The sequence below is a fragment of the Stylophora pistillata genome, chromosome 7, assembly GCF_964205215.1.
Source record: "Stylophora pistillata chromosome 7, jaStyPist1.2, whole genome shotgun sequence".
Taxonomy (NCBI): Eukaryota; Metazoa; Cnidaria; class Anthozoa; order Scleractinia; family Pocilloporidae; genus Stylophora; species Stylophora pistillata.
In genome coordinates, this window is record NC_142525.1 from 8,917,426 (window position 1) to 8,944,999 (window position 27,574).

Here is a 27,574-nt window from a genome sequence, read left to right on the forward strand (position 1 = left end):
TTGTGTGGGTGCTTTAATCAATTATCCAAAACGGGTGCAACAGCCTTAACAATAATAACTCCCGGGAAACGGAAATTTTATTAGTCGAGTCACGCTTCACGTACAATTTACCAATTGGTTAGACGTGTTCCTGTTTTCATTCAACTCGCGTTCCGATTATTCATGAGGCACAAAAACTCTATCAAACCACCCCCGGCCCCCCCACCCACCCTAGAGTGAGAACTTAATACAGAATACATACCTGCAATAAAGTAGACTTAGTTTAAAACTTTATTGTTTGGATAGTTCGAGGCTACCTGCTATTACTTGCACATTAATGAATTTCCGTCTTCATTTTCTTTTTTTTTCATTAATCAATTGATTATAATGCCCCAGTTCAGAGACGCTATCGAGTCATTTAATGAAGCAAAACTACATAATAAGTTAGATAAGGGCCAAAATGCAACCAAGGCTGGTTAATACACACGAGCAGTATACTCGGACCACATACATATCATCAGATGGCCTCATGAAACGGCAGAGAAGTTAGAAAAAGGTTCTATGGCTAGGTTGCAGCCGCACTTCTGAGTGCATCTCTAGGCCTGCAAACTTGCTGCTGTTTCAATGTCCTCGTTTTGTGGACCTAAAGGAATTATTTGAGCCCCGCCTCGTTCTTTGCCAAGTGTACAGCAATTTGTTCGGTTTCTCCGTTGTTTTCGCCAGCAAACAAACGCCACTACCAAACTAACAGCGAACACAGCAACTGCACCACTGATGTATATGTACATCCTTAAGCTTCTGTGGTGGCGGGCATTCATCGTTGTTTGACCTAAGGAAAAAAATAGAATCGTTCGAATTTATAGAGAGTCATAAAGAGACAGAGTGGAATTTTCTCTTACCAAGTTTGCTAAAAAATGTTTCTGGTCCACAAAAGTACCTTTCTTTCAACAGTGGAGTACACGAAGTTATAAGCTCAGGATATATGAATAATTCTCAGCATTTTTATGATTTTATAAACGGCTGATTAGGTAACTAGATAAGATTGAGCACATTTCTCTTCCGCACAGCAACAATAGATCAACCCAGGCCAGCTTCGTCGATGAAAACAACAGCTTTATCATGAGATGGTTTGTACCTGGATATTGAGTTCCTGTTGTGGACATTGATTCGCTTGCTGGCTCGTCAGCTACGAAAATGAATGAAATGGGATGCAATTCAAAATGGACGTAAAATAGATCAAATTACTGGAAACTAGCGCAACATCACTTTGTATATATTTTCTGCGCACTAAAAGATCCTCATCATTTACTACATGGACATCTATATCCACCAGTTTTTTTCTCAGGAAAGTTTTCTCTCCAATGTTCATGCCTAACATCAAAAGAAATATAGTGGTGATACAAATGCTAAATTGCTGCTCCATTTAGAGGAATTCCGCCTAAATTACCATACACATCTAGAACATCTTCACTGGCAGGAGGCTAACAAGCTGCCTGGTGGCAAACGGGGTTAAAGAGATGTAATTAGCTCTATCAGGAAAAAATCCACAATTTAGTCAGAACGAGGCTCGAACGTTGGACATTCAGAGCATGAATTCAACGCACTCGCCACTCAGCAACGATGCTTCCTTCGATAAAAAAAAAAAAAAAAAATGAAAAAAAAAAAACTACAGCAAAACTGATCTTTCGTGGAATTTCTCAGGTAACGTTTTGATAAAAAAAATTTGGGTTGCTGTTTATACTATCCTTCGGTCACTACTTTATTCATCAATCCATTTATCCAACCTAATAGTGAGTAATTCATTCGCTTGATTAATTTATTTCTGAATCGTTCGTCCTCTAGTGGGCTGGTGGATTGGTCAGGGAGTCAGTCAGTCTGTCAGAATTCAGTCAGTTAGTCTGTCAGTCAGTGAGTCAGTCAGAAGTCAGTCAGAAGCCAGTCAGTCAGACAGAACTCAGTCAGTCAGTCAGAATTCGATCAGTCGGTCAGTCAGTCAGTCACAATTGATTCAGTCAGTCAGTCAGAAATCAGTCAGTTAGAACTCAGTCAGTCAGAACTTAGTCAGTCGGTCAGTCAGTCAGTCAGTTAGTCAGTTAATCAGTTATTCAGTCACTGAGTGAGTCAGTTAGTAGGTTATTCACTCAGCCAGTCATTCAGACAGTACTCAGTTCGTTGGTTTTTCTCAGTGATTGCTGCCTTCCAATATCCAAAATTGGAAAATCAAGCAAGAATAGTGGCTAAATTTTTACTAACCTTTTTCTATCAATGTGAATGTCACACTATCCAATCCTATCTTATTCGTTGCTACGCATGCGTAACTCGTAAAGTCTTTGTCATTTACGGGAGTGACTATCAAGGAGCTTGAGTTCCAGGAATTTTTATTCGTTTCTCTTCTCTCTTTTCCCTGCTTGTACCAACGTATCACCGGAGAAGGATTTCCAGAAGCTATACAATTAAGCTTCAAGGAATGTCCTCTCAGTAACTCCACCGATAGTTCCTTAGCATGGGTTTGTATTCTTGGAGGGTCTAAAAGTAAATTGTATTCTATCCGTATGATGCACGATCCTCGCAGTAGATAGCGCTATTTAAGCAATAGCGAAAATCAGACCTCAAAAAAAATCAGGCCTGTACGGGATTTGAACCACTGACCTCTGCGATACTAGTGCAGCGCTCTACCAATTGAGCTAACAAGCCAACTGGGAGCAGGCCGTTAAGTTGATTCGTAATAAGCCCGTGAAAGTGATAAATCAGATACAATGAAATATATGAAGTTCATATATTTTGAATTGCGGTATTAGATACCAATTCATATATTTTGAATTCATATATTTTGAACTGCGGTATTATATACAATTGGTAGAGCGCTGCACTAGTATCGCAGAGGTCAGTGGTTTGAATCCCGTACAGGCCTGATTTTTTTCAGGTATGATTTTCGCTATTGCTTAAATAGCGCTATCTACTGCGAGGATCGTGCATCATGCGTATCTAATACCGCAGTTCAAAATATATGAACTTCATATATTTCATTGTATCTGTATTCTATCCGTTAGAAACACCAGCTTCGAATGAATCTGAGCCACTTTTCATGGATCCATTGAGTAAGTCCTAATATCATTTTTTTTAAACAGGTGGCTTGATAGATTTTTTCTCTAATTGTTAAGATGTGCAATACAAAGATAGTGGAGTTATCTTAAATGCCTTATTTTAACCTTATAACTCAAGTTGTCTCGGTTCTAATCGACTGAAGAGGGAATCAACAGTATGGACAATACTTGATATGTTACTCGATTAAAAATCCCTCAATGTTTCGCAGACTTAAAGGTTTTTACTACTTTGAAGTTATACTCACATAACACATCAATGGCAGTAACTGGTGAAGTGTGATTTCCATTTCGTGACAACGACACACAAATGTACTCTCCTGCTTGGGATCGGCTTACATTTCTGAGAAAGAGAGTCTTGTCTCCTCCACTGTTGACAAGTTTGTTATCTTTCAGCCATAACAGCGAAGAACGTTTGTCCATTGTGGTGCGACATGTGATGTTCAGGTCATCTCCTTCCTTTACCTCGATAGTAAGGTCTTGTACTTCTGCACAAATGGGGGATTTTGCCAATCAGCTCATATTACATCACATACCATCACATCACATCACATACCATCACATCACGTCACATAACGTCAGCTCGCGTCGTATCATAATTTTTATTGTACCATATCAAATCCTACCGTCACATTCATTGAGACTGATCCCAATTACAGAACAGAAGAAGCATGCACTCTGCTAGACTTCGAGAAGGCTTTCTTTTTCGATGAAAAAGGTTGCGCGATTCGTAAACATCACCAAAACAAAATAATTTTAGTGCCCCCTGGAGAACTCTGGGAGTGATGTACACAAAATTTCAGCACAATTAACAGTAATGTCGCAATCTGATTGATCAATTCGCCTTTATCAATAAGAGTTCAGACAACACTGCTGGCGTCGACGTGTCCCGCAGCGTGTCATGTACTGAAAGAATGGTTTTATATGGCATCGATAATCTGGTAAAATACAAGTCGACAGTTGTCTAGTGTGTTTCGTACTCTTAGCTCGTCAGCTAAGAAAATGAATGAAATGGGATGCAATTCAGAATGGACGTTAAATAGATCAAATTACTGGAAACTAGCGCAACATCACTTTGTATTTATTTTCTGCGCACTAAAAGATCCTCATCATTTACTACATGGACATCTACATCCACCAGTTTTTTTCTCAGGAAAGTTTTCTCTCCAATGTTCATGCCTAACATCAAAAGAAATATAGTGGTGATACAAATGCTAAATTGCTGCTCCATTTAGAGGAATTCCGCCTAAATTACCAAACGTATCGAGAACATCCTCACTGGCAGGAGGCTAACAGGCTGCCTGGTGGCAAACGGGGTTAAAAAGATGTAATTAGCTCTATCAGAAAAAAAATCCACCATTTAGTCAGAACGAGGCTCGAACGTTGGACATTCAGAGCATGAATTCAACGCACGCGCCACTCAGCAACGATACTTCCTTCGATAAAAAAAAATAAATAAATAAATAAATAAAAAGAAAACTACGGTAAAACTGATCTTTCGTGGAATTGCTCAGGTAACATTTTGATGAAAAAAACTTGGGTTGCTGTTTATACTATGCTTCGGTCACTACTTTATTCATCAATCCATTTATCCAACCTAATAGTGAGTAATTCATTCGCTTGATTAATTTATTTCTGAATCGTTCGTCCTCTAGTGGGCTGGTGGATTGGTCAGGGAGTCAGTCAGTCTGTCAGAATTCAGTCAGTTAGTCTGTCAGTCAGTGAGTCAGTCAGAAGTCAGTCAGAAGCCAGTCAGTCAGTCAGTCAGTCAGATTTCAGTCAGTCGGTCAGTAAGCAGTCAGTCGGTCAGTCAGTCAGAATTCAGTCAGTGAGTCAATCACAATTCGGTCAGTCAATCAGTCAGTCAGTCAGAATTCATTCAGTCAGTCATTCAGAATTCAGTCAGTCGGTCAGTCAGTCAGTCAGTTAGTTAGTCAGTTAATCAGTTATTCAGTCACTGAGTCAGTCAGTTAGTAGGTTATTCATTCAGCCAGTCATTCAGACAGTACTCAGTTCGTTGGTTTTTCTCAGTGATTGCTGCCTTCCAATATCCAAAATTGGAAAATCAAGCAAGAATAGTGGCTAAAGTTTTACTAACCTTTTTCTATCAATGTGAATGTCACACTATCCAATCCTATCTCATTCGTTGCTACGCATGCGTAACTCGTAAAGTCTTTGTCATTTACGGGAGTGACTATCAAAGAGCTTGAGTTCCAGGAATTTTTATTCGTTTCTCTTCTCTCTTTTCCCTGCTTGTGCCAACGTATCACCGGAGAAGGATTTCCAGAAGCTATACAATTAAGCTTCAAGGAATGTCCTCTCAGTAACTCCACCGATACTTCCTTATCATGGGTTTGTATTCTTGGAGGGTCTAAAAGTAAATTGTATTCTATCCGTTCAGAAACACTCGTTTCCAATGATTTAGAGGCTATAATGTTTTTACTTTTTTTGAAAAAAGTAGAATGGATTTGAGCCGCTTTTCATGGATCCATGGAGTAAGTCTTAATATCATTTTTTTAAACAGGTGGCTTCATAGATTTTTTCTCTAATTGTTAAGATGTGCAATACCAAGATAGTGGAGTTATCTTAAATGCCTTCTTTTAACCTTATAACTCAAGTTTTCTCGGTTCTAACTGACTGAAGAGGGAATCAACAGTATGGACAATACTTGATATGTTACTCGATTAAAAATCCCTCAATGTTTCGCAGACTTAAAGGTTTTTACTATTTTGAAGTTATACTCACATAACACATCAATGGCAGTAACTGGTGAAGTGAAATTTCCATTTCGTGACAACGACACACAAATGTACTCTCCTGCTTGGGATCGGCTTACATTTCTGAGAAAGAGAAACTTGTCTCCTCCACTGTTGACAAGTTTGTTATCTTTCAGCCATAACAGCGAAGAACGTTCGTACATCATGGTGTGACATGTGATGTTCAGGTCATCTCCTTCCCTTACCTCGATAGTAAGGTCTTGTACTTCTACACAAATGAGGGATTTTGCCAATCAGCTCATATTACATCACATACCATCACATCACATCACATACCATCACATCACGTCACATAACGTCAGCTCGCCTCGTATCATAATTCTTATTGTATCATATCAAATCCTACCGTCACATTCATTGAGACTGATGCCAATTACAAAACAGAAGAAGCATGCACTCTGCTAGACTTCGAGAAGGCTTTCTTTTTCGATGAAAAAGGTTGCGCGATTCGTAAACATCACCAAAACAAAACAATTTTAGTGCCCCCTGCAGAACTCTGGGAGTGATGTACACAAAATTTCAGCACAATTGACCGTAATGTCGCAATCTGATTGACCTATTCGCCTTTGTCAATAAGAGTTCAGACAACACTGCTGGTGTCGACGTGTCCCGCAGCGTGTCATGTACTGAAAGAATGGTTTTATATGGCATCGATAATCTGGTAAAATACAAATCGACAGTTGTCTAGTATGTTTCGTACTCTTATCGACGACGATATTCGTCATCACAGAGGTCAAACTTTGTTGCGGTTTCACTCGACTGCGCCTCATGAGTCCACGACATTTTGATCACTGGGACGAAGAATGTCGTTGTCGATATGGTTACAGACCATGCTAAACCACTGTAGATTTTTTTAATTCCACGCTGCTTAATCCTTCATTGTGCACATGAAAAAAGATCACTTCGAGGCTTTCATGACAAATTTTTTTTCATGATATGACCTCGATCACTTTGTGTTTAATGCTTAGGAAGTCACTTACCAAACAGCGTCGTCAGTATCAGAGGGGGATCCTACAAAGATGAAGACAGTTCTTTGTTTATTATACTTTCTAACCCAGCCATTAATTTTGGCGCGATTTTATTGGTTACTTTACGTCACGTGGTGCAAAATCACGGAACAGTTATCACGCAATAACCCCCGTCCGCGTCGATATTTGTCCTACGATTTTTTTCCGTGAAAAAGAAACGTAGTCAACACAAGAGTTTCAACTTTTCCGTTCTCCTATTTACATGGAAGGAAACCAAATTGTTTTTTTTTTTTTGCTTGCTTGCGTCAGTCACGCGCATTCGTCATCAGATCACCACTGGCCTTTTTACTGTGTTTACGCGCAGTTTAATTGCGATGTGAAAATTAATGGGAGGGTTATAAAATAAATAAACCCCGTTCTGGCTTGCTGGTATGTCGGCTGATGATGTCCTTGGCTGAGAGATAGTCCTCAAAATTTCATATTTGCCCTCGAAGCTTCGCTTCTCGGCCAAATGTTGCTATTTCGGACAATCTCTCTGCCGCGGACATTATCAGCCGACGTACCAGCCGCCCGAAGGGGTTTATTTACGAAATAATTCCACAACTAGATTATCCATAGAGAAACATACGTATGGGTAACATGAATGTAGAAAGAGAAAATTTGTTAGAAGATTTTGGATGCTTCACGCAGTATTTGGGAATCTTAAGAATAGGATTTATTCAGGCATTGTACGATTTCCCCATTATTCACTCTACATGACTGTTTGATCTTGGTGCATTGATATACCCAACTTCAAAAGGATGCAAAATGCATACATAGGTCTAACATTTTAGAATTTTGTACGTGTACTTCGTTCGTTCGTGTGTTCTATTTTAATTTACTTTTTGCTTTTCCGTTTGTTTTTATACTATTTGGGCAAAGTTTTCTGTTCGTTGGAGGGAGGTTTTCCTTAACGATGTGACGTAAAAGAGACGTTCTCGTGCAGAACATACTCAACTAAGTAACCAATCATTATAAATCGCCAAAGAAGGGTGGGAGGGGAGGGGGGAAAGTGGCTGGAGGATTTTTGCTGTGTCACAATCACATTTACCTGATTCCCCTTTAAAGCTCTGTGGTATTCTAAAGAACCCCTAATCCCTGATTGGCCGTCAATTTGCTATAATCCCCCTGTAGAGGCGACCGACCCCCCTGCTGTTCCCCTGAGATCCATGGGATTTCCCGCAAATCTCCCCTACCCCGCTCCCTTTGGCGATAGATAATGACCGTTCTCTGATTTTGAAAGCATAAAATATTCTCGCCTGTACAGAGAGTGTGAACCCACTCTCCTCATTTTCTGGTGGAAAACCATCTGCTCGGAATCTAATCCCATATTCAGAAGCATCTTCTGCTTGAACATTAGTTAACTGGAAAGCCACGAGGCCGCGTATCAAGTCTCCCACCCAGTGTAAGCGCCTTGCGATCAAGGGATTTCCTTTATGTACAGTTTCAATCCCTGTTGATTTTCGAACAAATGTTATTAAGTGGTCGCCTTCTATCACGTTGTATTCATTGCTCCAGTGCGCAAAGGCAACATTCAATTCCTTTGCTTTTTCCTCCTCAGTGAGAATAAAATTCCAAACAAATGTTTGATTAGATCCAACGGAGGACACGATCGTTTTATCCGGTTGAGTAATCATTTGTAAGCCATTTGCTTTATTCACCACTAAAAGAGGGAAATAAAGACAAAAACAGAAAAACAAGGTGAGAATTTTATGCTTTGCAGATATTTTACTTCGATTGGGAAAAAAAGCGTACAACAAAAACTGAGAAATGAAATGAAAAAAAAATGTTAAAGGGTGAAAGTTAAGACTTAATAGTTAATGTTAATGTTAAAGTTAATGTTAAAGAGGTTCTGTAAATGTTTTTTTCGAAAAACGTGGTAAGCCTGTTTCTGTCTATCAAGCGGGTCACCACAGCCACCAACTTATTGATCGACAGTCAGCACTACAAACGTCACAGAAGGAAAATTCCGACCGCATTCTGATTCACTCTTACATTTCACCCTCACAACCAATCAGTTAAATCCATTATTCTTAAAAACTTATTTACTTCAAAACGATCCAGGAACTGGTATTATCTTTTCGCAACCCCACTCATTTCATTCAAACGAGACAAAAACATAGGCAATGTTTTGGTCGGAAGGTCATTCCAAACTAATGACCAACCCGGCACTTTTAAATGCGCTCGCACACGATGCAAAACTTGTCCTTTCCATCAAAACGCTGAGAAAATATCTGGACCCAAACGAATTATTAAGATTACAGATCACTTCACGTGCACTTCCGCCAACGTCATCTATTACATACTTGCTCTTATTGCAAAAAGATATACATCGGTGAAACAGGAAGACGACTAGGTGATCGATTCCGAGAACACCTTCGCGAGGTAGAAATGAATGACAAGGACGCATCAAAACCAGTCGTTAGTCGTTTTAATCTACCTAATCATTCTAAGCAGGCTATGGAAATCTGCGGTCTTTTCTTACATTTAGGTCGTTCGGAAAGTCGCAAAACTCTTGAATAAAAGTTCATCTTTCAAATCGGCACTCTTAACCCAATAGGTATCAACGAACGCTTTTCATTCTACTAATTTATTCGTGTTTTTCTCGTCACCATGTTCCGACCAATAGCGTAGGTCCACTTTCTGCATATAAACCCCCGCGCAGCCCTCACTTCCTCCAATCGCTCTGACAAAGGGCTAACGCTCGAAACGTCAGCTTTTTTACTCCTTACGGCGGCCATTTTAAGGTCCCAAGATATATATTCTGTAAAGGCTGAGAGTTTCGAAAGAAACTGTTTGGGGCTGCGTCGGTGGGAGTAACGAAATAATTTGGATATATCAACAAAGTTGAAATGGTAAATTGGCCACCGTAATGATTACAAAACCTTTCGAGCGTTAGCCCTTCGTCATTCGCTCCGACGAAGGGCTAACGCTCGAAACGTCAGCTTATGTAATCATTACGGTGGCCAATTTACCATTTCAACTTTGTTGATATATCCAAACTATATATTCTCTATACGAGGAAAACCCTGACCCTGTACACCCCAAGTAATCATACTTAAATAGAATAAATGTTTGAAAAGAAAATTTGCCCTGAGCGGGATTTGAACCTACGTCCCCCTGTTACTTTCCCGAAGCTGGCAAGGCCAGAAGCCTTAAAATATCTTGTTCCCTTCTTGTAAAATCTAAGTGGTGCCTCAGCAGGGTTAAATGCGCTTGCAAGAGCATCAAAAGACTGGAAATCAGTCCGATCAAGAGAGAAGCCACATGGTAGCGTCTGTCCGTCATTTTGGATACTCATGGTCGAGTGGTCTGGCGCTCAGTCGTATCTATTTTGATGACATCACCGTTTTCAGATAGCATCGTTTTCTCCGTCCACACTAGAAAACAGCGTTTTCAAAAAAGTATCGTTTTCAAGTCGCTCCACTCTGGAGAGCGTTTTCGAATGGCTCCGTTTTCGGTGATCGTTTTTGGCGTTGTAGTGTGGACGATAGCCGTATCCGGAGCAAAACAGCTTCGTTTTCGTTTGAAAACGGATTAGTGTGGACGGGGCTTTGAACCCTCAAGCTTTGATTCTCCCTGAATACTTTTCGCTGACTTTGGCTTGGGCTGCTAAAAACTCGCGTCAATTACGAAATTCTGTCTCTACTCTTCTGCACATTGGCGACATTCTTCTCTACTAAGTAAGCTCTAACGTACTCGCTCTTATATTCACTATATCGATAAGCATGGGTAGGCATGGTTGCTGACTGACCTTGGGACATATAAACCACAATTTACGTAATGTTTCTAATCGACTGAGGCGACGTTGTACTGCGTTAGCCAAAACAAAAACTTTCGCGTGGGTCCAAAGCAAGGGCAGCTGACAAAAGGTATTCAAGTGACCGTAATTCGGAATTCGTGATTCGAAACTTATCACGACCCCACAAACCTGAATAACTTCGGATCCTGAATTCATACAGTGCCTACATTCTAAATATAAACGAATGACTAAGTCATCAGCACTGAAATGACTACTTTACTAACTGAACTAACGAAATACTTCCCAACACCTTCCGCCTCGCTCGTTGATTTATTTTGCTTGTGGTTATCGTAATTAAAGACACTGGATACCTTAAGACAAAGGTTCGTCAGCCGCTATGCTAATGTCTTGACGCCATCGCAGCATCTCGTCGCAAATACAAACGCAATTGATCGAAATTGTTGACAGTGGTCATTTTTGTAGCTGAAACTTGATCACGGTAGAAACTCGAAAACTCACACCTGCCTTTATCGAAACCACCTCTAACTCAAACAAGATCCGATTTCCCTCGGATTCCAGTCGACTTTACTATCAGCTAACTCGAACTCTAATTTAACTGATGATTTTTACGTTCCCTTAGCTCAAATTTGCCTTATAACTCAAAGTCTAAGTGAAAACGTCGATTGGGAAGCGTCAACGTGTTACCACATTGCTGATTGACACATCCCAATCTTTAGTCGCGATAAGATTAATGAAAACATGATTCATTGATCTAAATTTCTGAGCTATTCGTTCTTTGAAAAACTCTTAGGAAACAAAATATATGCACGTAAATAACTCGAGTCCCGAAAACTCGACCATTTTTCGTTTCTCTTAGTAATTCGAGTTACTGGGGTTGTCCTGTATTTTCCATCTTTTGTACGTTGTTGTTAAATGAGCGAACATAGAGACCATAACCAGTCAGTACGGCAATGCCGGTAGAATTTCGAAAATGGCTGCATGTGTTTACTGTCTCTTACTGCGCCACACCTCAAATTCAACAAAACTATCGCTCTGACGAAGATTCAACGCTTTGAAACTCTTTTAGATCTACATCATAAACTCAGTTGAAAAAAACCAAAATTACCGTATCTAAGCAGCATTGATTTCGAAATGGAAATAAAAATAAATTGCCGTCCTTGTTACCTTTCGCAGACGACGCAAATTTTGGGGATTTCACGCTGTTGTTTTGCAGTGGACGGCTAAGAACTGTACAAAGTTTTAAAACACAAATGCTGGTTATTGTTCTGTCCCTTTTTTTATCGCTGAGGTGGGGCGTTTTCAATTCCAAATAGAACTAACACAGTAAACAATAGAATTTCACAGTGCTTGTCACTTACGAAAACCTTTTTCAGCTGCGGTGTTTCGTTTGATACTCACCTCCTCCAAGCGTTAATAGAAGTAGAACACAAAGGAAAAGAAAGGCTGTACTATTCTTCAAGCGCTGAGCATGAAAAACTTTCATTATGAAGGTCATTGAAAGATTCAGTATGCAGTGATCTCTCACGACCTTAATTCTGATCAAAGCGAGGAAGCGACGCTTCGTGATGCAAAATTATGCTAATTTATTCAAATGAAAGATACCAATATTAGCAAACACTTTGACCTTTCTTTTGTCTAATCTGCACAGACGTTTTCGTGATATTTCCTTTTTACGCGATTAGAACTGGACAAGAAGGCATGCCGCTCATCCCACTAGCTACTTTCAAGAGATTATTTGACGGATCATGTTATACTTACGCACCTGTCGGTCGATACTATCGGTCGACCTGTCGATATCTGCAACAGTCCAGGTGTCAGCCGAATGCCAACCGAGAGTAGCAATCGACAGTGTACCAGTTAGAACAACATGTCAACCGAGTATCGATCGGCCGATATTTCGATCGATAGTCGGTCGACATGTCGATCGATAGTAAGGAACTTAAAGCAGTCAGGTCGGCTAAGCCAAGGAAGACGTCGATGAAAAAAAAAAAAGAATTTCGAAAATGGCTGCATGTCTACCATCTCTTACGGCGCCATACCTGAACTTCAGTATAACGTATATTAGCAGCGTTTAGTTCCAAATAGAAATTACAATAGTTTTCCGTCTCGGTTTCCATTCGCAGACGACGTAAATTTCGGTGATTTCACGTTGTTGTTTAACAAAGAACGACTAAGAAATGTACAAAGTTTTAAATCGTTCGAGCTGGTTATTGTTCTGCCCATTAGACATTTTGCTTTGCCACGTCGGCCGACTGATGCCTTAATTACACATGCTCCAAAATGACTACCATGCACGAATGGAAAGACTTTCCGTGAGAATTCGAAAATAGTTGTGAGATATGTTTGTTTCATCATCTGAGTTGGTAGTTTAAAATGGCCATCGTAAAGAGATTCAAAAGCTGAAACTTCAAGCGTTTCGGACTTGTAATCCTCCCCACCGACGCAGCACCACAGTTTCTATGGAAATTTACTTTATTTTCTCAACCTTCGTTAACCTACTCTTTTTTATGCATGAATGATTCCGAGAAAAGTTAAAAAAAAAAAGATAACTGTCTGGTTAAAAACGAAACCTGTGCGTGAGCTTCACGGTTTTTAAACAATCACTCTAGCTCTCGCCTTTCCGAGATCACTAATTGAAACACGCACTCCACTAATCTACCCAGTCTGAAGCCACACGAGGAATCTTTAGTCGCCTTGAACAAGCAAAGTGGCCCCACTTTCTGATTGACGGCCACGCCGGGTCACAATAATGAGTGCTCCAACAAGCCCCAGAGATATAGCACCCAAGAGCCCCGCTAGCACTCCGACCAACAGGACCGTCCTGGATTTGTCCTTGACTATGGTTGGGGAGCCGCCTGATTTCATGGCTGAAAAAAAAAATTGATGATAATCGTGCAGAAACCAGAATTGAAAAAATCTTAACGGTAGATTCAATTATAGCTATTCTCCAGTTTTTAAATGGAGTAAAAGAACACTTAAATCACACTTTATTTCCAGCACACGAATTAGCTTGTTAAATAAACAAAGTTGAAAATTTCAGCCAAATGTCTGATTTTTCACATTTCTGGATCCTTAATCATGACAAGCGGTTTTCATAACCTTCTTAAAGACATGGAATATCTTAAATCTTGAGTTCCTTTCAACTAACCCTCCCCCCATACATTCCCGACCCCCCCCCCACCTCACCTTTCTCTACCTTTCTCTACCTTTCTCGCCCTTTCCTTATCCCGCAACAGTTCCTAACCGGTCAACACATTTTGTGAAATGAAGAGGGTCATACAGAAGAAATTCGCTTTCCAGTAATGGAAGTACGCAATCAATGGTTTAATTGTCAAGTTAGTTGACAAGCCTGTTCAAAGAAATGAGGCCGAAACCCAGTTGTTTCTAAACTAGGTTATCGTGCAAACTATACTGTCTTTAATACCACGAGAGGTTCAATATCGGCCTTAGCTCTATTGAAAGGCTGAGATATATTGGGTATATACTTGCTTGTACAGGTAAAGTTATGTGTTCACCTTGAGGCGTCTAGTAGCGAGGCTGCAAGAGGATTGGGATCGAGAAGTGGGTCCCTTACTCGTTCTCGTAGCTTCGACACCATTTTTTTTGCTTATTTTTTTTTTATTTTTGTTTTTAGCTGTTTTTTTGTTTGTTTTTTTCATCTTGCTGCCACTGAATACCAACGACGCAGGCTAATACCTCAAATTTCATCTTACCTTTATCTTGTTCATCGGTCATTTTGATTGGTCCAACGTACATTTCGGTGCGATATTCGTCTTGGATATTCCTCTTTCTCCTGGACTGATTCTCCTCTTGTTGACATCCTGACTCGCATTTGGACTTCTCGTCGTCCGAACGACAGACGGTCAGCTTGCAGTGAATATAAACGTCTTCGTATCCTTTCTTAAAACGAAAGGCCACAAAGCTGAAGTTCTGATAGGCTGACTTCTCGTATTCGTACTCCAGGTATCTGTCACGTGGGCAACTGGAAAGAGTTGATATTACCAAAAATTGTATGACCATCAATCTCATTATGAAATGGGTAGATAAGCGAGGAAGCTTTATTGTTTGAAAATTAATAAAACCTCGATTTTAATCAAGGTGTTAGTGTAACAGAGCCATAAGTTTATCTTCTCTTTTCTGCCAATTCAATGTCATTGTCGCCAAACGATAAGAGTGAAAGAAACCTTTATGACGTTTTTCATCTGTACCGAATGTTTACCGTGAAATTGTCTCTAGTGCCTCAAAAGTAGTTTATATTAGTCAAATGATTTCAAGTGCGACTTGTAATGAGTATTTGAAAATAAATTTTCCGACGATAAAATCTGTATTCTTTGAAGATTTGAGATTGTTTATTACGATGTCCACAATAATTCATTCGGATGCCTGTTTTAAAATTACACCGTCAATCTTGACTTACCGCATTGTTTCAGATTAATTGACATGCTTTTAGACAATTTGTATGCGGACATTTTTCGCAGACTGTAGCCATTCCAGCAAAGCATGCTGGGCCATAACTCACCCTTGCTCGATCATTTTATGGTCCGGCTTAGTATCGTACTCTGTGGAAGGGGTTGCTTTGCATTCATCCGGGAACAAACTCAAATCGGAGTCACCTGATTGCACCTTCAAGCTGATGTACAACCGCTGACTGATACCTACCAGGAGCGGGAATTTCTCTACTTTTTTTGACTGCTCCTTGTCAGTGTACATGGACATAAGGTAAGTGAAATTACCGTAATTCTCTATCCGAAAAAAGAAAGTGAATAAGAATAAAGAAATGACACATTCTGCCTGTAAGAATGAGAAGAGTTTGATTTCCGTAGTGTAAGTTACGGGCTGGATTTTTCCCGCCTAAATCTAAGGTCCAATCGCAAGGCGCGCGAGCCATACGGCAGAGCCTAGGTTACTGGGCGGACCAAGTACACAAGGTCATTATGATAACCTGTTGGGGCCCGCTGCGCTTAGTGAAAATAAACACAACACAACAACTTGTATACATCTAGATTCCTTGCATTCTTGTAAACAACTACCACAACGAGGATGTATCCGGTGATGATTCGAAGTTATTGCTTCCTACAGGATAGCCTCGAAATCACTAGCTAAAAATAACTCGAACTAACAACCAAACGCGGCAAAAACGGCAGGAAGTACAAGTAACGCACATGGCGTGGGTAACTGCACCCTAGGTATATTGTCAGCGGTACTATGCACATTAAGTAAACTCAACGAATCACATCTATTATATCTCTAGGTTCAAAGAGAGGGGGAAGACTTTAGTTTGATCAAATTATTTAATTAAGCGGACCCTGCAGTTAAAGTCGGCCCGCTAAATTGACCTATCGTTGGCGTATTTAAAAATAGACAAATGTTACAATTCATGAATAAAAATTGAAGAAACTTTTCGCCAACTTTGGAGACAAGATCACTGGATTGATAAGTTATCCCGCAGAGTTTTTATCAATGTCAGAGTTCCTCGTCAATTTCATGTGCGTTCTGTGACACAAAAAGTGTTGATAGGCAAACTCTTACTATGTAAACGACATAATTTTCGTCATTTTTGTATACGTTTGAAGAAAGATGTGGAGTACAGTCTTAGCGCCCAACTTAGTAGCAGTGCTTACCTGCTTCTGTTATCACTTGAACTTTACGAGGAGAAAATGAAACTTTGGAAAGAAGGGTCTTCTTTTGGTAAGAACACTGGAAGGGAAGTATTCTTACACTCTTTCGAGTGATGTCCTCCTCAGCAGCCACATCATTTACGATTGCAATGATCCTGTTACTGTATAGCATCATCTTTCCATCATCCTCGTGTTTGGTCTTGCATTCTTCTAAGCCAAATCTGAAAACAGCCTTGGAGTAATCTGAATAAACGGGGACGCACGCCTCGTCTTCAAGATGAGTTACATTGGTGTCCAGGCCAGGGTAGTTCTTGCTCTCCACAGTCACTTCAATGAAATCACTGTGGCATACAATTTTTAGCTCTGGAAAGAAAACAAAACAGCGAGAAGTTCTCTATGATTCGAAATAATTCTAATCTGAATTGTTTTTTGGCTATTTATTCTATTCTTGCCAGAATGGTATGCAATTGTGCGCAGGCACTTTGATAAGAAACATCCAACAAACCGACCAAAGACACACATACTCTCTCTCTGCCCGTCTGTCTCTGTCTGTCTCTGTCTGTCTCTGTCTGTCTCTGTCTATCTTTCTGTCTCTCAGTCTGTTTTTCTCTCTGTCTCTGTCTGTCTGTCTGCGTCTTTCTTTCTGTCAGTCTGTTTTTCTCTCTGTCTCCGTCTGTCTGTCTGTCTGTGTCTCTTTGTCTCTGTCTGTCTGTCTGTCTGCGTCTCTGTCTCTCAGTCTGCTTTTCTCTCTGTCTCTGTCTGTCTGTCTGTCTGCGTCTGTCTGTCTGTCTGTCTGCGTCTGTCTGTCTGTCTGCGTCTCTCTGTCTGTCAGTCTGTTTTTCTCTCTGTCTCCGTCTGTCTGTCTGTGTCTCTCTGTCTCTGTCTGTCTGTCTGTCTGCGTCTCCCTGTCTCTCAGTCTGCTTTTCTCTCTGTCTGTCTGTCTGTCTGCGTATCTCTGTCTGTCAGTCTGTTTTTCTCTCTGTCTGTCTGTGTCTCTCTGTCTCTGTCTGTCTGTGTCTCTCTTAGTCTTAGTAGAAAACTCTACCAATAATACCTTTTACATTCTAGGAAAATTAGAGAAACCCTTATCAATATAATAGCAATCATCATCATTAACATACGTACCTGCTGCATCATCAATCACCATTTCTCCTTGACTGGCATTTGTTGGAAGTTCTGAATTCGTAATTTGACAAGAATAACAAAGAGACAGATAAACTCATAAGAAATGATTGGTTAAATACCTATATTCCTCACCATGAAAACAGCTTTTGATCAGTTCTAATAAGCTGCGATGCGATGTGACGTGACGCAACAGCGTGACTTGGTGCGATATAGTGACGTAGGCATGAAATGATCTGACGTGACGTTTTGATATGCGACGTTACAACGCCAAGGATTTGCTTGGACAATATTATTAATGACATTATAAGAAAGTAGCAATGGCTCTTACTCAATTGTGCCATCCGGCGCTTGGGACTAAAGCAAGCTCAGATGACAAAAAATTAATTTGGAATACATTGTTTTTCTCTTTCTCGTTATCATTTTCCTCAGTTTTGAGTGAATTGCCAGTCCCATTATTCTTGATAAATGTCGTGCTGAGAATGCAAAAATATCTGCGGTACGCAGTTTAGCAGATATTTGTTTTCTGCACGTTCTTACACGGTTAATTAGGTGTGTCATAGTGTCTGTTTGTCCTTCGGTATTTTAGTGGTGTCAAGTAGTTTGCATGCGGTAATATAAGTATCTCGTTTATTCGCATTCATACTTCGGGTCTGGGAATGCCTACAACCCACAGTTTCGTTTTATTTATTTCATGTTTCGCTCGTTTTAGCTAATCAGGTCGTTTGATATATTTTTTGCTTTTCATTTTTATAGTGCGAGGAATTGGGCTACTTGAGTGCTTTTTGTTCCAAGCCGTCCGAGTCTTCAACGGCCAACCCTCGCCGCGAATGACTAGATGAGGGGGAAGACTCGCATTCTCTTGTTCGGTGTGATTTGCCTTCCATTGGTTTTTTCAAGGAATTTTGTGCCGGCAATGCGTGTGCAGGAGTTAAGGGCCGTTTTAAGTCCTCCGTCGGTTTTTGGGCGTCCACCTTAGATGCTCCTCAGTTTGTTCTCGATGCCATTTCGCACGGCTATCGGATTCCTTTGGCCAGTTATCCAGCCCCGTGTTTTTTACGTAATAATTTGTCAGCTCTTAGGCATCCTGACTTTTTTGTTCGTGCAATTTCAGAGCTTTAGGACAATGGCTATATTAAGGAGCATCGAGAGCCACCTTTTTGCGTTAATCCTTTGACAGTGGCGGAGGGCAAGAAGCTTAGCTTGGTAATTGATCTTAGGCATGTTAATTGCCACCTCGTTCGTTTTAAGTTTAGGTACGAGAACCTTAGCTCTCTGTCACAGGTTCTTCATGAAGGGCACTGGTTCTTTACTTAGGATCTCAAATCTGGATATCACCATGTTGATATTTCTTCAGACCACCAAAAGTACCTAGGTTTTGCCTGGCGCTTTAACGGCATACTTAGGTATTTCACTTTTGTCGTTTTACCCTTCGGTCTCAGTAGCGCCTGTTTTTGTTTTACCAAATTGTTGCGCCCGTTGGTTTAGTGCTGGCGATCTGTGGGTTATAACTCTTTTGTTTACCTTGACGACGGCTTTTTGTAGTCAGCCGGAGAATTTTTCTGCCTTCGCAGCAGCTTTTATTCAGCGGAAGGATCTTGTCTCTTCCGGTCTCCTTGTTAACGAGGAGAAGTCCCACTGGGTCCCGATGCAGGTTGGCAAGTGGCTCAGTTTTGTGATCAACACCATTTCTATGACGTTTCGGATTCCCGAAAAGGTTTGCAAGCTTAAGCAGCTTTTGGATTCCGTCATCCAGAGCAGGTCATCGTCCTATCGCGAATTAGCCAAGATTGCCGGTTCCATTATTTCAGTGGCATCGGCGTTCGGTCCTATTTCTCGTCTTCTGACAAGGCAGATGTACTTAGCTACAGAGTCTAAGTCAGCTTGGGATCACGTTTTTCTCTTTCCTCCTGCTCTACTGGAGGAATTGAAGTTTTGGTTTTGTAACATTGAATCTTTCAATGGTTACTCCATTCGGCCCTCTCTTGATTCATCCACCGTTTAATTTTCCGACACGAGCGACGCAGCTCTCGGAGGCTTTTCCGCCTCCCTGGACGGCACTGTGGCCAGCGGTATGTTCACTATCGACGATTTGGGTTAAAGTTCTACTTTTCGCGAGCTGAAAGCTATTTATTATGTCTTGATTTCGTTTGTTGAGCACCTCAAGCACAGGCGGGTTAAGATTTTTACCGGCAATCAGAATGCCGCCAGGATTGTTTCCGTTGGCAGCTCTATGGTCTATCTTCAGTCGGTGACTCTGAGCACTTTTCGTTTTTGTTTTTCGCACGGTATTGCCTTGGAAGCGCAATGGATTCCTAGGTCACTCAACGAGAGAGCTGATATCCTAAGCCGGTTCGTCGATAAGGATGATTGGCGTATTAATCCCTCCGTGTTTGGACTTGTAGATGCCAAATGGGGTCCCCACACGATTGACCGTTTCACTTCCTTTTCTAACGCTCACCTTCCGCGTTTTAACTCCAAGTTTGCTGCTCCTGGTTGTTCCGCTGTCGATGCTCTGGCGCAGAATCGGAGAGCGGAGAACAACTGGGTTTGTCCTCCGGTTGGTCTCGTTCTGGACGCCATTAGATTGCTCTTGGCCTGTTCCGGTCGCGGGACCTTGATTATTCCTCGATGGCCATCGGCCTATATTTGGCCTCTTTTACGTGACGGACCTTTCTCGATTGAAGTCATTCTTCAGACACGTTTTAGTACTTCCCGCCATTAAGGACCTTATTTTGGAGGGCCCAGGTCAGGGCAGGTCTATCAGTCTCGCCCGTCCGTTTTTCACGGTTGCCCAAAATTTAAAATGTTGGCTTTGCGTGTGGATTTCGGGTGAGCTTTTTGGTACCGTCGCGATAGTGGTTTAAGCCTGATTTTGCATATTTTAGCCTGAATTGGTACATTTTGAGCCTGGATTGGCATATTTTGAGCACTGTTGATGTGCTCTGAGTTAAGGTGATCTCGTTGCACGTGTTTGTGCCTCCTTCGGTATTTATCAAAGAAATCGTTTGATTTCCAAGATGTTTTCTTTTCTTTCAGATGTGCTGAGTTCCGGGATTTGGCTTGAAGCAGCCTCATTGTCCGATTATTCTCTGAGTGAGATGGTTCCAGGCCTTACTGATCTGCAATTAGATGCCAAGGCTCCGTCCACAGTGGTAAAGTACAAATCTGGCTGGTTACGGTGGCGCCGGTGGGCTCTGTCCAAGTTGGGTGTTTTCCGTAGTTCCGGCCAAACCTCTGTATATCGCATTGTTTATATCTGAGCTAGCTAAACGTTCTTCCGAGAATAGCTTCGGTGTATCTCCTATAGAATCTGCTATTTGTGCTATTAAGTGGGGCCACGCAATGGCCGTTATTGAGGCTTGCCCTGTTAGCCATCCCTTAGTAAACTTTGCTTTAGAAGGCGCCAAAAGAAGGTTCGCCCGACTTGTTCAGCCTAAGGAACCGCTGTCGGTTAGTACCGTACAGGAAATAGCTGCCCGTTTTGCCTCAAGCACTTCGCTTTCCGATCTTCGTTTTTTATTTGTTCCTTTGGTTGGTCTTGCCGGCTTTTTTCGCATTGCTGAGATCACGAATATAGCACTTCGTGATGTTTCTATACTTAGTGATCATATGTCTGTTTATGTGCCTCAGCGCAAAAACGACCAGTATCGGGAAGGCCATACTGCTTTTCTCTCTAGAACCGGCAAGGTTACTTGTCCTGTAGCTGTTACTGAACAGTTGATTAAGCTTTTACCACAGTCTTCCTATGCGTTCCCATTAGTTCGCAGAATTGTCAAAGCCAGGTCTAAGGAGTATTTTCATTCTAGTTTAGATGTTTCAGTTTCCACTTTAAGGAAGGAATTGAAGAGGCATATTAAGCCATTTGTTAGTGATGTTTCCAGATACGGCACGCACAGTTTGAAGTCTGGGGCGGCTTCTAATCCGGCTTGTTGGAAGATAGCTGGTGACTTGTTAGATATCCACGCTGGTTGGAGGTGCGAGTCCACGAAGCATAGATATATTAAGCACGGCCTAAGCGAGCGTTTAGCTGTATCTAAGGATCTGTCAATTTAATGTTGTGATATTCGTCTTATGTTTACCATTATGGCATTACATTTTTTTTCCATTATTCGTTGGTGATCGTTTTGATAGGAATTAGATTTTCGCTTTTGCTGACTTTGTAATTTCGAGTAAATTCGTAGAGTCGTGGCGTGGGACGTAAGATGTGCCTTGCCAGTCCCAGATTTCCGGTCCCCCTTTTTCTCCTATGAGATTTATTGGGGCAGGTTTTTTCTGGCCACCCTGGTACGCTTACGTGTAGCCTTACTTTTATTACCTTGATATAACTTTTTTCATTTTTGGCTATCATTAAGTCGGGTTTATGGCGTTACTCCCAGGCCGTACCCAATATTCTCCAGTGCGTGTTGGCTATTTTTGTGTCTTATTTTCTAATTACTTCTGGTAAGTGAAGAAGATTATTTTCATTACACCTTGCACATAAAGTTACAAGGCGTTCCGTTGAACTATAAAATGCGGCATTCGTTGTGTGCACCAAGACGTGATGTGTCTGAAGTAGAATTCCACCGTTTGATAAATACATGTTCCTTTTCTATAGAGGACCGAACTTGGGTCTAACGAAAACAATGGCGCTCTAAAATTGGCAACATTTGATCCGCGGCTGAGACTGAAGACCCCAATTGAGTTTATGAATTAATTCGAGTAAATTCTTCAGCAAAAGAATAGCTAATGCAAAATACTATTGGGATCCCATGGTTATCAAAATGAAAATAAATTTGTCTAGAGAAGGAAAACCATATGCATACCCGCAGTTTAAATGTTAACTTCACTAATCAGATAAAAAAACAATGTTGCACCCATTTTAAGTTTAATTTGGGCGGCTGTAGTGTGTACACTTTCAAAGCAAGCTCAGATGACAAAGAATTAATTTGGAATACATTGTTTTTCTCTTTCTCTAGTGCCAAGCAATAACGACTTTCTCAGTGTCGCTCTACATCAGAGTTACAAAATATATCCGAGTAAAGCATGTTAATCGGCTCAGAGTGTTCCAGTGCTGGCAACACGCACCCATTCAATAGATTTATCGTGTGCTTTCAAGATTACATAGCCGGGTTTCAATGAATTTTTGTCGAATGTCGGAATTAACAATTCATGATACCAGAGGTGCCAACTGGGATCGATTGCAATGTGATAGTTGACTTATGGCAACCAAAAATCTAATATAGGGCAAGTTTACTGCGACGAAGAAAAATCAGTGCCTTAATGTAAAGATTGTATAGCATGTAACGAGGGATAAGCTGCGACTTACAACATGAGGGAGTTAATAGAACTTGTTGTGTATTCATATGGAACCGAACTCTGTGAATTCCATCACCATCGATGTTGTCTCTTTTGTACTTAAACGTGTGTATAGCAGTAGAAAAGCATGATTCATGAGAGTTTTCCTAAGAATGAGTTGGTATCCGCAGGTTTTTAGAACTGATCAAAGGAAGCATACAACGAAGGTATAGAATAAGGTTATAAATTAAAAACAAATGAGAAAACGAACTTGCAAGAAGCCATTATGGGTGAAACAATGACTTTCCCGCCCCATCGATCAGACGTTTGAAAACAAATTAAAGTGTGATAGAGATACACGAACTTACCTTGTGCACATGACAAGTAGAATGCCACGAAAAGGTTTAAGATGAAGACAAATATCTCCTGTCCCATTTCTCCAGCTCAAAGCTTCTCTACAGGGGAAAGAGGGATACAGTAAATGTGCTCGGAAGAAAAGCGTGTGCAAAATCCACACTGCCTTTATTGGCTGTTCGTCTGAACTGGCGGTAACCAAATTCCCAGGCAGACGTTACTTTACAATACTCATTGTTTTGACCAGTATGAATACTTTGTGACACATCGACCTCCGCGAAGTCTCAGAAACAAAAGAAAAATTAAAAGCTAATCAAGCAATTTTGTTGAACACATGGAATAAAACAATGGCCCTTCATTTTATGAACCTCTTTTTGTGAACTGGAAATGAAGCCAATCCCGCTGTAGTTATTAGGCGTTTGTTTTGATTCACATGAGCTGACTCATAATCCTTTTTCTCAAGTAGCTGTCAACTGGAATTTACTTTCGGTCATCATCAAAGTTTCCCAAACATATCGTTTTAGAGTGGAAATATCACTCCAATGTTGATTTTTCCAAATAAACGAAATTTGCATGTCACTTTTCAACAGGAGATTACAGTTCATATTTTCTTGATACAAGCAATAGCATTTAAACTAGGATTTCATAACAGTGTTTTTCACTTGTCAAGAGGTGCAGTCCATGTTATAACCGATAAAATATTCTTCCTATAAGGATTCCAGTTTTAAAGATCAGTTTGGTGCGTTTTCTCGTATTTTTCATTTAGTTTACTTTTTTCAAAGCCAATGGTTACTTAAGAGTTTGGAATTAGCATAGTGTCGTTTACAAAGCGTAAAACAAACAAAATTGAAAAGTAGCTCCTGCTCTGTAATTGTAACCCGCAAACGCACAAGGACGGGGAGGGAGTGAATATTCCCCCCCCCTCCCCACCTTCTGTTTTTTTTTTTTTCTTAATTTTATCAAGAGGATTTTATCTGGGAAACTGTCCGCTTCTGTTGCTGTTCGTTTATCTTGGAGACGGGATTTCTTTGGGTTTGGTGAAAATGAACACGTAAATATAGGAGATATTTAATAACAAGTGAGGTTTGGTTCAAGGTTTGTTATTAGGTACGAAAGTTACGAGTTACGAGTCATATCGTCGCTAATTTTTCAAATTCTCTGAACTCGGACATTGCGAAAGGTTCATTTGGGAAAATTATGTCGAGACTGTGATTCGGTTTTGAACGTGGAAAATTGGCGTCAGACCTCGTCTTTTGGAAAGTATTATACGTTAAATTCAGAATCGATGTTGTTGATATTTCAGTGCATTTCCCATTAGGGGGCAAGATTGGGAAAGATTATTACCCATGTAGAGTCGTCAATCATGATGCTCTCATTTTGCCTGAAAGAAAGCTTCGATCATTTCTTTACTTTATTCTCTTGTAGGTGTTGCTTACTGAAAAGGAATAAGCTAAAAAGGCTGAATCGTTTGCAACCCGTTGTCACCAGTAACTCAGAGCATTTACAAGTACGAAAAAACTCTGAGAAAGTCATAATTGGATTCTGTGTTTACATTTAACTGTGTGTTGTCGCCTGAAATATGACAAGTGCCACTGATTAGATTCTAAGAAAAAAAAGTAAACATTTAAAATTCTTAACTCTAGCATTTGTAAATGAAGAAAACGAGCAGACATCGTTTTTCGCTCCAATAATTAAAAAAAAATTTAAAAATTGACGTTTTACTTTTTTACACCACGCGAAACTCCGGCAGAAGAGCGAAATTTATTTTCAAGTGCTTTTTTCTTTTACTCGCGCGCGCGATGAACTTCGCCGCAGAGAAGGGACCGTTCGAAGTCTAATTTCAATGAATTTTAGGCACATCTATTGTAAATTGCAGATTATAGAGTTACAGCCTGATTAGATGTGAATCTTGAAATTTCTCTGACATTTTGTATTCATGTAGAAATCATTAAATTTTGAACCCAGCATCAAAGTGTAATTTATGCCTACCATTCTTATTTCGAATAATTAGGAATTTGTAAGTGAATATCTACAAAAGAGAACCCCTGTTAGGTGAAAGCTTATGACGTACTAAAAGAAGAATAACATCAAGATATAACCTCTTTCCGTCTATGATGTTTTCATGTCTAAAATTACATAATCTTGAATATCGGTCAGAAATTTCTTTATCATTATCGAAAAAAAAAGAAACAAATATTTTAATAAAAAAGAAGAACAGCAACAAAAATAAAAAAAAATAAAGAACACACACACACAAAGTTAAAGAGAGAGAAAACCCAAAGATCAAGTTGAAAGCATCTGGCCAATTAACGTAAGAATCATTTCAATCAAAAATGTCAAAATGTAAGCGTTTGTATGTACAAACATGGATAAAATCCGATTTTAATCGAAAGCCTGTAGTGGCCTTAAAGCAAAGCAACAAGATGGCTGTAACATTCATCAAATTAACAGTATTTTTTTTTCTGGTTGATTTAGCTTTCACTAAAACTTGTGATACGCTTTTTGGAAACCCAACCCAAGCAAGGAATCAAGATCGAATTTTTGCAGGAAAGCGCATTTCGTCAGAGTTGAGTCCAGCATTTGTACCTCATGGCATATTCACCATTATGGGATGCCTGGACAGTTGTTTACGGTTTGATCATTGCGTCTCATTTGATTTCATGCAATCCTCAGCGCCTAACGGGAAGATCTGTAGGATTTACGACGGTAATCAACACACGGTGCGTTTAGTGCCGGAGCGCGATTGGATCCACTTCAACGTGAGTTCTGCATATTTAAGAAAGGTAAGTTGAATTGTAAAATTACATTTAGGAAAAGAACAAAAAACATTGACTTTTGAATAATACTTCGCCAGGATTTAAATGACAATTGCAAGATCTGAAGTCCTTTCACGGCCATCTAAGACATTTTTTTTGTGAATCTCCCCGTCATTAAACGTTCCTAATAAAATTTAACAACTCCTATCACGTGTAAGCAGATTTGCATCGGTCCCATATTTCCATGCCACAACCCATGAGTGTTTGGAATTTATTTACAACCTGTATTTACATTGTATCTAGATCGTTTTATTTTGATTGGCATTTCTCTACATTATCATGCTCTTACATTTACACTTGGCGTGTGGTCTGACATCCATAAAGATCCAAAATGTTAGAAAATAATACATTAGGTATAAATTTTTTATTCAATCGTTCTGGTACGTTCAAAATTTCAAAAAGAATGCTTCGCAACTCGTAGAAGTCCGTTTTATTTCTAAAGAGATACGTAATTTTATCGTAATAACTATTTGGCTGCGTTCGACGCTTACTATTCATGTCAATTTCCATTCCCGCGCGCGCTGGTTTTATGATATTCCACGGGTATCCGGATCACAGGCTAAGTGTAGTGACTGAGCGGGTTAGCTCGCTGCGATTCGAGTGTCATAGGGAAGATATGCGAATAAATTTCACCCGTTTGATTGAACTATTTATCAAACTAAATCCATCTCTACAAATCAGAACTGTGAGGCACGTCACCCTTCGTTACTTGCATGTTTATAGCCTAGTCTCGCAACTGCTTGGCCGAGGAAGGTGTGGGAACCAGACAAATTTTAGCCTGGAAGTTTTTAAACGCCGCAGGAAAAAAAAAAAAAAAAAAAAAAAAAAAAAATCCAGTCCAGAGCTAGATCGATCGCACTTTACTAATCTATGATTATTGAAAAATAATCACAAAACAAGCCTGCAGCAGCCCAAAACTATGTGCATGCCCCACTTTCATATCGTCCTCCAGATACCAGAATGACCACCATTCAAAGGTAAAACCAAAAACTTGGAAGAAAAAAAAAAACAAACAAACAAACAAACAAAGCAAAAATCTGGAGAGAAGATGATTCGATCAATCTATCACGGTGGAGCTGTAATGAACAATCTAAACATCTAAAAGAAATATTTGTCCAAGTTGCGCTTCATTTGTGGGCCGACAGTTATCACCCAAATCCCTGTTCAGTTCAGTTCAGTTCAAGGGTAGGATTTTCGTCGAGTTAGCTAGACTGCTTGCAAAATCGCTTTTTAAAAAAATTGAGCAGAAACAAAAACATATAACTAGAAAGGAGTGAAGTAGTGAACTGAAAAAGTGAAGCAGTGAACTGAAAACAAAGGTTTACCTTTTCATTTTTTTGGGAGCTGATGTCGAAATGAATCCAGTTGTTGAGTCCAGCATTTGTGTCCTCCTTTTTTTCAGTAGATTTGGAAATCTGGTATATCTTATAAGCCAACATGTTTCTGTTAAAGTTTTGTCTTATCTGAAAGCCGTCGCAAAGAGGATTCCTCAAGCATATTTCATGAAAATCCATCTTGGTGAAAACAAACTGCTTTGGAAGCGACGCAGTTGTACTAGACGGCACCCTTTCTTGTCGTCGATGCCTTCCTAAGATGTCTCGAAAAGATTCATACACATCTCGGCATGGGTTAACCAGATTATTAATGGAAAAAACCGAACAGATCACAACTACAGCTGTTGCAAGGTATAATTTTTCCATTTGCCAAGGCGGTCAGAATTCAACAAAAACCACTCGATGAGTTCAATGTGAGCAAATAGC

The 27,574-nt window shown here is 40.2% G+C and overlaps 3 protein-coding genes and 1 pseudogene across 3 annotated transcripts; 2 read left to right on the forward strand and 2 right to left on the reverse strand.

Moving 5' to 3' along the window:
• Positions 1-252: 252 nt before the first annotated feature.
• LOC148726511 (neural cell adhesion molecule 1-like) lies at positions 253-12,174 on the reverse strand. Its single transcript, XM_088726329.1, has 9 exons — positions 12,026-12,174; positions 8,124-8,527; positions 6,838-6,868; positions 5,826-6,065; positions 5,179-5,451; positions 3,329-3,568; positions 2,233-2,505; positions 1,115-1,165; positions 253-808 (listed from the first exon to the last, which is right to left on the reverse strand). The coding sequence occupies exons 1-9, from the start codon at positions 12,120-12,122 to the stop codon at positions 576-578; spliced, it is 1,842 nt and encodes a 613-aa protein (XP_088582455.1). The 5' UTR covers positions 12,123-12,174; the 3' UTR covers positions 253-575.
• Positions 12,175-13,081: 907 nt separating this feature from the next.
• Positions 13,082-23,195, reverse strand: LOC148726512 (ZP domain-containing protein-like). Its single transcript, XM_088727227.1, has 6 exons — positions 23,013-23,195; positions 17,371-17,421; positions 16,249-16,608; positions 15,147-15,369; positions 14,341-14,609; positions 13,082-13,494 (listed from the first exon to the last, which is right to left on the reverse strand). The coding sequence occupies exons 1-6, from the start codon at positions 23,077-23,079 to the stop codon at positions 13,313-13,315; spliced, it is 1,152 nt and encodes a 383-aa protein (XP_088583353.1). The 5' UTR covers positions 23,080-23,195; the 3' UTR covers positions 13,082-13,312.
• LOC148726513 (uncharacterized) lies at positions 17,540-20,386 on the forward strand (annotated as a pseudogene).
• On the forward strand, positions 20,698-22,007 carry LOC148726514 (uncharacterized). Its single transcript, XM_088727229.1, has one exon. The coding sequence runs from the start codon at positions 20,713-20,715 to the stop codon at positions 21,421-21,423; it is 711 nt and encodes a 236-aa protein (XP_088583355.1). The 5' UTR covers positions 20,698-20,712; the 3' UTR covers positions 21,424-22,007.
• Positions 23,196-27,574: the final 4,379 nt, after the last annotated feature.

Coding starts and splice junctions, on each gene's coding strand:
- LOC148726511 (XM_088726329.1), bottom strand. CDS start 12,122: ATGACCTTCATAATGAAAGTTTTTCATGCTCAGCGCTTGAAGAATAGT. Junction 6,066..6,837: donor GATACTGACGACGCTGTTTG/GTAAGTGACTTC, acceptor TCATTTGTGTAG/AAGTACAAGACCTTACTATC. Junction 809..1,114: donor AACAGGAACTCAATATCCAG/GTACAAACCATC, acceptor TTTTTTCCTTAG/GTCAAACAACGATGAATGCC.
- LOC148726514 (XM_088727229.1), top strand. CDS start 20,713: ATGGCCGTTATTGAGGCTTGCCCTGTTAGCCATCCCTTAGTAAACTTT.
- LOC148726512 (XM_088727227.1), bottom strand. CDS start 23,079: ATGGGACAGGAGATATTTGTCTTCATCTTAAACCTTTTCGTGGCATTC. Junction 15,370..16,248: donor TCAAGTGATAACAGAAGCAG/GTAAGCACTGCT, acceptor TTTTTCGGATAG/AGAATTACGGTAATTTCACT. Junction 14,610..15,146: donor CATAAAATGATCGAGCAAGG/GTGAGTTATGGC, acceptor AACTCTTTCCAG/TTGCCCACGTGACAGATACC.